This window comes from Dermochelys coriacea, chromosome 7, assembly GCF_009764565.3.
Source record: "Dermochelys coriacea isolate rDerCor1 chromosome 7, rDerCor1.pri.v4, whole genome shotgun sequence".
NCBI lineage: Eukaryota > Metazoa > Chordata > Testudines > Dermochelyidae > Dermochelys > Dermochelys coriacea.
This window is the reverse complement of record NC_050074.1, coordinates 95,632,549-95,646,272: the sequence shown is the minus strand read 5'-3', so window position 1 is coordinate 95,646,272 and position 13,724 is coordinate 95,632,549. Positions and strand designations below refer to the sequence as shown.

General features: G+C 37.5%; 1 protein-coding gene across 1 annotated transcript in view; it reads left to right on the top strand.

Annotated features, from left to right (window-relative positions):
• LOC119858785 overlaps nt 1-13,724 on the top strand; it is a 31,932-nt gene that overhangs the window by 5,764 nt on the left and 12,444 nt on the right. The window contains exons 3-4 of the mRNA XM_038410196.2: nt 11,417-11,492; nt 13,106-13,237. Coding sequence (XP_038266124.1) covers nt 11,417-11,492; nt 13,106-13,237 — 208 coding nt within the window. The remainder of the gene's footprint in view (nt 1-11,416; nt 11,493-13,105; nt 13,238-13,724) is intronic.

Below are 13,724 nucleotides of genomic sequence, written 5' to 3'. Positions count from 1 at the left end.
GTTACTTTTCTCCTCAGTGTAACTTTTTAAAGATGTATATCTGTCTTTACCAATTTTCCACTGTTAGTCAAAAACCTTTCCCAACAGACAAATGCTAATATTTTAATTTCTTTGCTGAATCTGGATTCCTGGTGTACTTCAACACTGGAGTTTTCTGAACTATTATATTCTGGAAAGTACCATGGTAGAGAAATGTGTTGCTTTTTTACTTTAAGAAATAACTCTAGTGTCCATTAAAGACACCAGAATGATAGTATTGGAAACAGGAATGTTCTATTTATGGATAGAACAGATAGAGCAGAGGCAGTGCAGGCATCCCATAGTTCACGCCTGCTGTTCCTCTAAATCTGTTGTACCTGCTGTATCACAATCAATCTTGGACATAGCCCATTGAGCTATCAATTATCCTATGCATTATTGCTTAATAATGCCAGTGAGGACTGCAAAGCCAAAGATCAAAGACTTCATGCTTTCAAATTGCTTTTGATACTGAGAAATCCAGTTGTACAATTCAACAGTTCTGTTATTTTACTCCTGCAAGTTAGTCACCTAACATTCTGCTTGCCCAGTTACCTATGGAAAAGGTGGGCAAGTAAATCTTGTGCTTGAAAATAAAAACCAAAGTATGTCTAAATCGAGTGTGAAATGTACAAAATAAGTACAATGAAGGTAACTCATTGCATATTTTATCTGCAACTTGTTCTAATATAATTTTACTTTCCTGTAGAGAAGATAAAACTAAGCTTTTTCCAAGATCTGATGCACAGTGGGATGTAGTGCAGCAGCCAAAAAACTGAATTCATTCACTGGATAACAGTGATTCCCAAAGTGCATTTTTTATGTTATCATTTAGATTGACTGTTCACATAGGTGAAAACAACTGCTAACTTTATTATTAAAATATGATAAACTGTTTTGGTGTTACCAATGTTGCATTGAACAGACATAACTGCAAATATTGCTAATATTTGCACCTCTGTTTGACCTCTATTTTATGACTGTTCAGGTGGATGATAGTGGTTCTACTTTAATGATATCTAGTCTCTTAATATAAAGATATCCAGTCTGTTAAAAATCAAAGCAGTAAGCCATTCTTATCAAATACAACTTGTATTTATAAGAGTGGTCTGCAAGTCTTCTGTCCAAAACAACATTTGTAACATGGTTTGTTGAAGTAATTTCCTTGCTGTCAGACATCTGTCTCGGAGCCTCACTGAAAATGTTCAGGGTCAGTAACATAATTTATTCATGGTCACCTTATTAACTTTGGGTAAGCTCATCTTTCTGTGTCCATCTCTTTCTAGAATTGCTCCCTCTTGTACCCACATCAGATTAGACTCTTACATTTAGAGCCTGTCACTGATCTTCAATCACTCAGATGTGATTGCTCAAACAAGAGCTCTTTCCCAAGTTTCCATTTTCTTCCTTTTCTCCATCCTGGTACAACAAGGGACCACTGCCATTGGTTCACTATTAAATACATAGCCAGTTGACCCCAGGTTGGCCTTGTTCCCTTATACTTGTTACCAGGATACATGTAACTGAATGTGATGGGACTTTCTTACTTTGTTTTTAAGAGGGTTTCCGTCTGTTGTGGCAGATCTATGAAACTCTTTAAATATACAAACATTAATTTTAAAAGGATGAAAGGGGGGTAAGTTTTCAAGTAAACCAGACTTAAGAATACTATTCACATACCTTTTCAAAGTAGCTAGCTAGAGTACTATTATAACAATAATATAGTTAAGAAGTTGTTTTTATTTGAAGCCCCTGTTTTCAGACCCAAATAACTTTCTGGAAAAAATTAGTCTGAGCTTGAAGTTTTAATGCTTGTTCTCATCTCAAAAGTGAGACACTTGCCTTTTGTTTAGAAAAACAGGTAAAATTCTATGTGCTTTGAGGTGGTAGTGAATTTGGGGGAGGGGATGGGCACAAAATGTTTCCATGCATAGAAAAAAGTTTAAGACTTTTATTTAAATATTTGCATAACTCAAATGGCTTTTTTTAAGACGTCAAATCTTTATGTATATAGTCATATGGAATGTTTGCAAGTCTGAAAAATTAGAGAAATAAAGATAATGACTAAAAAAGTACTGTGTATGCGCAATATGTCACTTATTGATTTAGGTGTGCACAAGTGTATAATCTTAAAGGCTTTCCTGTTAGAACAATAAATTTGTGGCCACTATAAAACCCAGGAAATTTGAATTTAGAGAGTGGGGCCATGAGAGGCTTTCAAAGATGTGTAGCCATTCTGATGCAAATTTAAAGGTGAGATTTGACTTGTATTCCTCACACACACCTTTTTAAAATGCTTACAGCAGATCAGCATATATGCTCTTCTTTCCAGAGGTTGGAAATTTACATGTGCAATGAGACTGTATTTTAATTAATTGTGTGTGGACTATCTCCTATTTGACAGTTAGCTGTTCCTTTCACACTTGTTCCTGCATTTTCTTAACACTTTTGGTTCTTCCTCTTACCTCCCAAGTACTACTTTGGGACTTCTCCAGTATTTCTTTGAGTCCCTATGATTCCATCCTTGATTCCTTTATCATCTGCCTCCATAGCTTCTTTCTGCATGTTCTCAATCAATCACATAGATTCAGCTGTCACTTCTATCCTGATGATTTCTAGATATACTTCTGTGTCCCTAACCTTTCATTATTTCTCTAGTCAAGCATTGCCGCATTTTTCTAATAACTCCTCTTGGATTGTCAGCTGCTTCCAGCTCAGTTTCTCCAAGAATTAGCTTTTTCACTCAAGCCTTTGTTTCCATTATTGTTGACAAAACCACCATTTTCCTGTCACCCTGTCTCTAGTCTTTATATCATCTTTGACTTCTAACACCTTCTGCCCTATATCTAGGCTCTGAGTCTTCTGCTGAGGCAATTTCCCCTCCACCCTAAAATATTAAAATATTTATTCATGTCTCCACTATTGTAACTACTATTTCTCTGGCCTCCCACAACTTGCTTCTTAACTCTCCGCATTCATCCAAAACTACTATTAAAACCTTCCTCTTTGATAGCTCTAACCACATCTTCTTTTCCTCGTTCTCCATCCCCTGTTCCTTCACTGGATTCTTTTTGTATTCCAGAATAAGTTCAGATTTCTTCCCTTCATAGCTCTGAACCATCCTATGCTTTATTTCATCCTAACCCTCTGTTGTTCCCTACAGATCTTTTATCTTTTCCTTCTCTAGTGTGCCCCATACACTACTCTTAAAGGTAACCTGTAAAGGGAGAATTGTACCCTTTGTTTCTTCTGATAAAGAGTATCTGAAAGTTTATCTTCCTTCTGCTTATTTTATACCTTTTAGAAATTTCAGAACATTGAGACATTGGTTTTGGTGAGTTTCCTTGGGAGGACTCAGAACTGAAATGGAGAGTTTTTCACATGCTTAATTGAAAGAAGGGGTGTAGAAAATTTGCCATGGTCCATCTAGCCCAGTGTCCTCTCTTCAAACAGTCACCAATGCCAGATGCTTCAGAGGAAATGAACAGAAAAGGGCAATTATCTAGTAATCCATCCTCTGCCGTCCAGTCCCAGCTTCTGGCAGTCAGAGATTTTAGTGATGTCTGGTTACATCTCTGACCATTTTGACTAATAGCCATTGATGGACTGATCCTCCGTGAACATAGCTAGTTCTTTTTTTAGCCTGTGGCATCCATGATATCCCATGGCAACAAATTCCACAGGTTGACCATGCGTTGTGTAAAGATTTTTTTACGTTTATTTTAAACCTGCTGCCTATTAATTTCATATAGTAGAACTTCAGAGTTACGGTCACTTCGGGAATGGAGGTTGATTGTAACTCTGAGTAAGACATTATGGGATGCTCCTTAGGGTAGACTGCTCAGAGCGGGGGCTCACATCTGAGCCTGCAAACTTCAGATTCTTTACTTCCTACCTATAAGGGGCTATCCTGTGAATGGGGGTGGAGACAGGCAGCTGGTTCTAGCCCCCTGGCTGCAAGGGTGATGAGCAAGGCACAGTGTAGAACTGAGGTGTCAGTAGGCGCAGAGTGCAGGCTATGGCTTTTTAAAACTGGGCTGCTCCTCCAGAGCACACCAGGCAGGCAGGAGCTTGAGCTTGGGCTCCAACAACAAACACTCCCAGGCAGGTTCCAGCAGGAGCTCAGGAAGTTTCTTTCCCAGTCTCAGACTGAGCATGCAAGCTTGTCACTCTTGACGGGGGAGAGGACTTCGTCCACGACTTACAGGAAAGCAGCGCAGACTCCAGGGTTGCTCCTGCCGGCTGTGCTCCTTTGGCAAGGTGGGGATGGGGGACAGGCAGCCCAGATGTGCCTACCTTTAAGATGCAATACAGGCACAGTACAGTATTTCCTGGTTCGTGTGTTTTTGGTCTCCACTGCTGCCTGATCGCTTACTTCTGTTTTCACATGGGGTCCAGTTAACCGGTCAGTCTGTAACTCTGGTGATTGTATCTTTGAGGTTCTACTGTAGTTTCTGTGTTATGTGAAGGGGAAAATAATACTTCCTTATTCGCTTTCTGCACACCAGTCATGATTTTACTGACCTTTATCATATCCGCCCCCCTTAGTTTTCTCTTTTCTAAGCTGATCAGTCCCAGTATTTTTAACCTCTCCTTGAATTTCTCTCTCTCAACTTTTTCCTATTAGGACTATCCTTGCTCTACTTCTGTGTACTCGTGATCCTGTTCTCCCAAATGATTATAAAATAACAAATAAAAGGTGAAAATCCTTGGCGCTAATGAGACCTATGTAACATGCCTGTTTTGAATTATCGTTCTTCCATCTTGTCCCCATCATCTGTTGTAATAACTCTTATGTTACCTCTAACTTAGAAGATGAGCTCCAGAGGCCAGCTAATGTGTTCTACTTCTTGTGAAGTGTCAGTCATACATTGTAAAATAAATGATAAAATGAGGGTGAAGTTAAGTGGTTTTCATTGAGAAATGCCCCTACTCACACTCCATTGCTTCATTCATGAGGGGTTGAATTAAGAAATCGTGGACAACATGTTTTTAAAAAAGGACACACTAACTCTGTTTCCATGTATTTATTTAAACCGTTCTGTGCAAAGCAGGAAGACTCCTGTGCTTGCAGTAAGTTTTTCCCTTCAAGGAGGAAGATTCATTTAAACCTTAACTCAGAAAATCATGGGCTTAAAGCATTTTAACAGTTGAGATACTGACCGAAAGCCTCACAGAATCCAAGTAGCTGTTGTGTCATCAAGCTACATCTTGTGTTGTCTGGGAGATACTCTGTCTGCAGGTGGCTTAAGAACTAGATGCCCTTGGTACCACCCTGGGGTCAGATTCAGTGCTGCTAATTGACTTGTTCACCCCTCCAAATAAACACTTTTCACATTTTTCAATTTTAAATCCCCAGAATTCTATGCAATTTGTTTTACCAACATAGCTTTTGCAGTTTTTAATGAGAAAATCTGGATTCAGAGTTAGACACTGAGCTTTTCTACAGAACCTCTATTAAATTGGCACACACCTTTTCTGTGCCTGTTTTGCAAAACTTTTCCATATTGTAACACATCTGCACAAGGCTAAAAAGTATTAATTTCTTGTTAATCTTGTTTTGAAGATTAACTCCCTATTGTTTTGAAGGTGCCAGAAGTAGGCTGAATAAAGAATGCTTTGAGTAAGAATTTAACAGCAAACTAAACCCGTTTGTCCAAAGCGAGTAATTTTTCATTTTTTTAAAACTTGGAAATAAAATACCAAACTTTTCATTTTCATCAGTCATCTTGCAATAGGGCAGCTGAATAGATTTTTCTACCTTGTTTGTTGAATTTTGTGACCATTTTGCAAGCGGGGTAAGAAGAATGGAAACAATGGCTGATTGGCAATGGTATTTTCTTTTCCTCCTACCCTTAAAAATGTGTGCCCTGTTACACAGAGATTGAAAAGTTAAAGCTTTTAAAATGCATTTTAATCCCTTATGAGAATATACGGAACTAGAAGGATAAACAGTGTATTACCTTCTGAAAGCTTGGACTGCAAGATAACTTGATTTTTAATCTAAACACATTTTTCACAAACACACAAAAATGGTTACCACTCTGCATCTGTTCTGGTATGGAATCATGTTGCATCTCATGCGCTACTTAAGCTCTTTGGAATGCTGTGGAAATAGTAAATGCAACTGGACTCTGTTCAAGGCATGGTTTAGGTGCTGTTATCTAGCAAAACTGGTTTTCAACGAATCAGTGCACGCACACACACACACACATCTAACATTGAAGGTGTAAGTCCTTATTTTTATCGGTGTCAGTAACTTCAAAAATACAAAATGTGGGCTTGGACCATTTCAGGTTGGCCCACTGCTTATGCTGCAACAATTTTTAATGATGAAAGGGATGGTTGTTAAGTTGATAGACCACAACTGACCTTTTGTGCCAGGGAACTTATAATTATATATTACATATGTAACTTGTTTAATGTAGTTTGGTTTTCCAAAATAATTGAAAGAAGGATTACTTGACAAATGTGGTCTTGGAGGAAGTTGAAGCTGTTTTGAACTTTATAATAAACTGCTGTATATGAACTATCTGTCAGTATTGGTGTCTCAGAAATTGCGTTGTCATTCTATTTATTAGTACTGTTTATATTACTGTAGTTCCTAGAAGCCCTAATCTTGGGTTTTCATAGTTTTTCCTTCCCATGTTCACCCCATTTCCAGAAGACAGAGGGATCTGGGGGTTTTATTGTTTTTTATTTATCCACTCTAATGCCAGCTCAACATGAATAGGTAGGGTAAAGTATGTCCCTCATTGTCCCCTTTTCACATAGGTGACCACAGAAGTGCCCATGTTCAGCCCTTCTTGGTTATTACTTTGTGTGCTTTAGAAATGTGTGCAGAGGTTAGCAATAAATAGGACACTATCATGTACAATGGAGTCTAGCAGCAAGTTTTTGATCAGTGACTAAAATCTCATGTTACTACCTTTTTAAATTTACTTATTGATATATTTGTGTGTAAATAACATGCTCCCTTGTAGTCAGACTGCAGTTTCTGTCTGATCCATTTAGTGATGCAACAGTCCAATATTTGCTCTTGATTAATTAAAAATATAGATTAAATCTACTGTTGTCAATAAACAGATCTTTGTAACTAACTGGTAAATTCAGTGCAGCAGGAAGCTGAGGGTTAAATTTTCAGTAAGTGCACAGGTGAGCATGCAGTAGAATGCTTCTGTGAAAATAATTGCTGTAGGTTAGGCAATTAGTCCAGTTAAAAATAAATATTGTTGCACGTCTAACAACTCCTGTGTGTCCAATTCCACAAACAAACGCTCCAGTTTTCAAACTATTTAAAAATATATTTTGGCCTTACAGAACACTAATCAGTATTCTCTTTTAATATACAATGGCCTTTATAAACAAAATGAAAATTCGTATCCGATGAAATCCAATTTTTCTAATGCTGAGATCAGTGTTGGTTACATTAAAATGTGAAAAGAAATTATACAAATCACATTTTAACTCCCTACAAATATTTTGTTGTTTACTAGTCTTTACCTCTGAAATGCTTACTGGACTCAAAAGTTTGAAAAAGAAAAAAAGCCCTAACTCTCTAACTGCCTGCAAAGGATTGTTTCCAAATTTATTGTTTCCAAATTTATGACGACAACCAGATTTTTGTGACTTCTATGATCACATACTTGGCATAATTTGACTTTGGGTGTCTCACAGTCTTTTTTTCTCCTCCTTTTCCAAAATAAATTGTACTAGCCAGATACTTATTAACTTTTTAGTGCATCGTATAAGGCACATTTATTAGAACTGTTAGGTAGAATCTAGGTTTTTTTTTTTTTTTGTGTGTGTGTGTGCCATTTTATTATAGTGAGAATGGTAGCAATGCCTATAGTTAAGGTTGAAATGCAACTTTATTTAAACCCCCTACTTAAGTTGCTTATAACTTACTCAAACCAATTAATTGGGGACTGGAAATTTTTCTGTATTTGATCTTTACCCAGAAGAGAGTGTTTCGGCAAGTTTCAGCAGAATTCATTCAGATATTTATTCGTTCATTATGTGTAAAATATGTACTTTCCCTATATGTTCTGAGCACAGGTTTTGTACAAACATAGAGACTGGATCAATTTCCTTCAAGATTGCTTGGTTTTATGGCTGTTAATGAGATCTAAGGAGAAAACTGAGTTGGAAGGAAACTGGTTCAGTAGTTTTGAAGTAGTGATCATTGAAAGCATTTTCACACATAAAAAGTAGGAATTTTTAAGTTTCTGTGCTCAGTCTGTTGTCTAGGACATTAGGGTATACATGAACAGTAGACTTTGGCCTTTTTTCTGCTCCATCTCTACTGGCTTTGAATATTGGGAGCACTGTGAAGCACTTTAGTGTAATTTGCTGGACTTTAAAAGTTTAAACCTTACAAGCACTTTCAGGAGTTTTCAGTGTGGTTATGACATCCTGGAGATCACATGAATTAAAGTAATGAATACAGTGTTGCAAGGCTGATCTCCTTTGTTCTATTCTCAGCTCTGCCACTACAAAACTTCAGAGGACACTTAAAAACTAAAATAAAAAGTAACCACTTATTTGGGGATTTGAGATAGTGCTATCAAATGCACATTGGGGATAGTTTGTTTCTTTCGTTTATGTGGATCTTCAGCACAGCAGCGGGGGAGAAAAATATTTTTAAAAATAGGAAAATAATAGTGAAACCACCAAAAATTAGCAGTGGATACCCAGGGACATGTTTTGTAACTGAAACTTAACTCATTTTGAAACTGATCATATTTTAGAAACTGACCACATTTTTAAGTAGCACAATGGAGCCCCAACCTCCTTGTCCTTTAAGTGCTACTGCAATGTAAATGTTAAATAATAAGAATAAAGTGACAGTATATCTTTAATACTTTACTCTTAGCACTTTACACACATTTAAGTGGACTTTGTAACAATTTTAGGAAGTAGGTAACTATCACTACACCCATTTTACAGATTGTAAAATTATTGCTCAGAAAGATTAAGGATTTGTCTAGATAAGGAAAGTTTACACCAGTATAATTAGCAAGTTTCCTTAATTGATAAAGCCCTCCATTGATCAAGGTCACATGGAAAATTAATATTAGAACCAGGTTTGTCATTTGTGTCTATCTGCTAGGCCCATATATATTGCATTAGATAAACCTTGCCTCCCAGCCAGGTCCTTGAACTTCCCTCTGCCCTAAACATGAAAAATGTCTAATAAAAATGCTTTGCAGTGATATAGTATATTTTCATCTGTAGCTCACAAAGCTCCTTGCAAAGAGGGTACCACATTACAGATTGTGTGAGAAAAATAACTCACTTGCCCGATTTCACACAACAGATCCAGGCTTACAGGCAATGGCCTAACCAATCCCACTGCAGTGCTATTCAGGCAAATCAGTCAGTTTTTCTTCATAGTGCATAATATCACCCTTGGGCATGGGGAAAGGCTTATAGATCTTCCCTTGAGTACATGGGAGACAGTAAACTTAGATGCTGCTGCCCAAACAGTTAGCCACAGAGGCCCTCTATCTCCTGTCCTCAAGCCCAGGGGGGCATAGTGCAGCATTCCTTAAAGGGAACAAGCTTTTTCTTTCCTCTGCTGGCCCAAAGTCTATCCCACAGCATTTTGTGCCTATTTTCCCTTCTGTAAAACAGACTATGCTTATATCTGACTTTTCCTCTGTAGATTTTAAAACAATTGACAAAGCTAGATAAACGTGAGTGGCCCTATTCTACAGATCAGTAAGCATCAGATACAGAGATGCATGGTTTAGCAGATTTGCTACCTTAAATAAATATATTCTGTTTCCTGCCCCAAACTTCCTGTGTAAATTTTAACAAGTCCCGTAACCTGTCATGAGCTTCCATATTAAAATAATGTAGAATTGCTCCTTGATGGGTTCAGGGGATACAGTTTTATTTATAACTCACTGAGATGCAGGTGCATCTGCAGTACACAGTTAGCATTTTGGCAACATGTGCAAAGGACTAATTTTTAAACTTGTAACTTCAGAACCATTTCATTTAATTACTTGAAATTTATGGACAAAATCCCATTCTATACTAACAGTGATCACAAAAACTATCACTAGAAAATATTTTTCTTGTGCTTTGTTAGAAGATCAGTGAAGATTGGTCTTATAATGGAAACCTGGTTGCAGACTTAGTTATGGAGGGCCAGCGGTCTCTCCATATAATTTGTGTAGCTGTGCTGAATAATGGAAGAATCTTTGTGCTCTGAGAAATGCTAATTCTATATTCTGATTCACCTAAATAATACTCTACTTATGTTCTTCCAGCATCTTAGTCACCTTTCCCCATTCTGAAGGATCATGGTGGATTCTTTGTCATTGGCAACTTGTACATCAATATTGGGTGTTTTTCTAAAAGATATAGTCTAGGAATTAAATTGGGGAAGTTATGTGGCCTGTGTTATACAGGAGATCAGACTAAATCAGGGGTTCTCAGACTTCATTGCACTGCGACCCTCCTTCTGACAAGAAAGTTACTACATGACATGGAGGGGCGGGGGGCAGAGCCCAAGCCCTGCCACCCTGTTGGGGCAGGTGGAGGGAAAGAGGGCCTCAGGCTAAGCCTTGCCGCCCCAGGTGGGGGGAGAGGGCTGGAGCTCAAACCCCATTGCCCCAGGTGGGGATGGACCTCAGGCTTCAGCTTCTGCCCTGGGTCCCAGTAAGTCTAATGCTGGCCCTGGTGACCCCATTAAAATTGAATCACGACCCACTTTGGGGTCATGACCCGCTGGACTAGATGACAGTGGTCCCTTCTGGCTGTGGAATAAATGAATTCTCGCCCCCCGCCCCCCAGTAATTTATTAACAGTATTCAAATGTGTAATATTGAAACAAAACAACAGAAATGTTTCAATAGTCATGCTAGCTAATAGTATTTATTTTGGATTTATTTAAATGAAAATATCTCTTCCTGCTGAAATAAGGCAGATTTTTCAAGAGTTCAGTTTCTATTTATGCACTTTAATAAAGTAGCCAGATAAGCACTTAGAAAACCCGACCACTTCACTTGGATGCCCAACGAGGACTGCTGCTTGCTTCTGAAGTTGTTTTGGAAATCTGGCCCTTGACATGTCAAGCAAGTAGCTGTATGATCCATCAGGGAGACTAGGATGCTATTTACATCTTTCTATTTGGGGTGATGTGGGAGCAGCAAAGTCTGATGTTTATAAGACATTTAATGTAGCTTGAAATTTATCCTGAGACTAAAAAGAGCAGGGTTTTTTTGTGCTTTTGTTGAGGAAAGCTTACTCCAAAGAAGAAACTTTATTACAGAAATAGCTGTTTTATATGAAACTTCAGGTGTCCTGTATCAAATTAGTATAGTTTGAAAAGTATTTTATCCTTTAACTATTCAGAAAAAAATACAAATTTTTTTTTTCATAAAAGATGGCGGACTTTGACACCAGTTGGACAGCCTATACCAGGAACAAGATTCATTGCTTTCAAAGTGCCTTTAAAAGGGGTATGTATAAAATGCTGATTGTCAGTCTGTATTAATTGCAGTGTGAAGAATTATGGAAAATAGCATTCATATTCATGCAAACTGCAGAACAGATTCAATGTGAAAAATTACAGAAATTATTTTTCTATTAAAATTAGTATTTAGCACATTCTGTCCTTTTCCAATGAGCTTTCCATAAACTAAAGATGTTATTGGCTTTTCTTGATGTAGACTGGTACTTGGTGTTACTGAGTACGTTTACTTATCTCTTATACATCATGACTTTCTCAACCAGTCTCGTTAGGCTTACCTCACGCGTGGTAAGACAACTCCCATCTTTTCATGTATTTATACCTGGTCCTGTATTTTCCCCTCCATGCATCTGAGGAAGTGGGTTCTAGCCCACAAAAGCTTATGCCCAAATAAATTTGTTAGTCTCTAAGGTGCCAAAAGGACTCCTGGTTGTTTTCACCAGCTAATCTGCACCATTCGTTTAATCATTTTAAATTACAGAATTTAGTGCTTCTGGAGTGCGTTGGTTCAGTTTTGAGCCCAGTCTTTTGCATCTTCTGAAACTGCTGTAACAAGCATCCTACTTGTGGTGGTGATTTTTGTGATATGGATAACTGTCCACTTGACATAAACCAGAAATTAATTTCACATACATGATGATCACGCATTAAAGGGTAGTGGTCACTGGACCACTTTTGAAATGGTGACTATAAATGTATGTCTCCGTATCCTGTTCCTGTAAATTGCACAGAAATGGACAATAGTAGTATATTTTAAAGAACTGTTTTAAATGCTCTCTAATGGTATGTAGACACCATCTTGTATGTAAATTCCATCTTAATCTGTTTCACATGGTTGGCTAGAGTCTTTGTTTTGCTGAGCTTATGCTGGTCAAAGCAGAGACTGGAAGCTGTCATGGAGCTGTTTAGGTTCCCTGATACTTTGCCTGGCCCTGATGCTCCTTAGAGAATTTTTTGCTGCTGTCTATATTGTTCTTACACTCACTTCAATCCTGATAAAGACCTTGGTTCAAATATATAGGAAAAGAATTATCTTAATGCTAAATGACAAATTTATGTTGCATCCAATAACACGAGTGACAGAGGAGAAAGCAAACAGGCAGGGAAAAATAAGTATCCCCAACATTTGTGGGAAGAGAGGGGAGCTAGTAAGCTGTTCTATCAGAGCTCCCTAGTTTTTATGTAGACTAGACCAGCTGTTTGGGATTTTTTGCAGAGCAAGGGGGTAAGATTTTTGTATTTTGTTTTGCTTATTGACATCAGTGTTAAATTTGTATGTGTTCAAGGAATTACTTTAAATTGTTATATTCATTCTTCATGGTGCAGGACTTTTTTCTTGATATGAAATTAGTGTTTATTGCACTGGAGCTGCTGCCACATGATAGCCTGCCTTATCCATGTTATCTGTTGTCATCATATCATACAATAAAATCATTAACTTATTTTGGGTCATCAATTCCATCTCAGTGTAGTTTTTGAATCCACACAATACATTGAATGCCTATGTTTCTTCTTGTTCTTGATTCATTTTACAAGAGGCAGATGTTTCTATTTTTATTGGAATTTGTAAAACACAATCTTCATTTTCCTTTTTCATCACAGGCAATTAACCAGAGACTTACTCCAACCCAGAAGTTTACACCCAAAGACCTGATTGCTGCAATGAAAGCCCTAAATGTGGAACTTGGATTAATTATTGACTTAACATACACCACACGGTATTATGAAGTTAAGGTAATAGTAAAGGAGTAATAGCAGAATTAAATGCACAATTACTGCTACCTTTTATCTTGTGTTATTTAATGTCAGTCTATAAATTATGTTGGAACAGACAAGTGAACCATCTAATCTGGTATTCTGTTTCCAGCAGAAGTTTATGCAGAATTGTATCATGAAGGAAATAACATCTTAACCTCAGCTAACGTTCACTTATGGCTTCATTCAGGAACTCTGCTAGCATTTGATCATTATATTTATTTATAGTACTGTAGTTCCCGATTCACTGATTAAGACTACCATGCTAGGCATTGCACACACACACAGAAAGACATGGCTCCTGCCCTGAAGACAGATGCTATATCTAAATCTTTTTAAAAATATAATACTTCTTTCACTATTATGCTATATGAATGGATTCCACAGGTTAACTCTACACTGATTAAAAAAAAAATTTACATTGTAATTGGCAGTATCCTCTTAATGTGCTCCGTGCCAGAGTAAA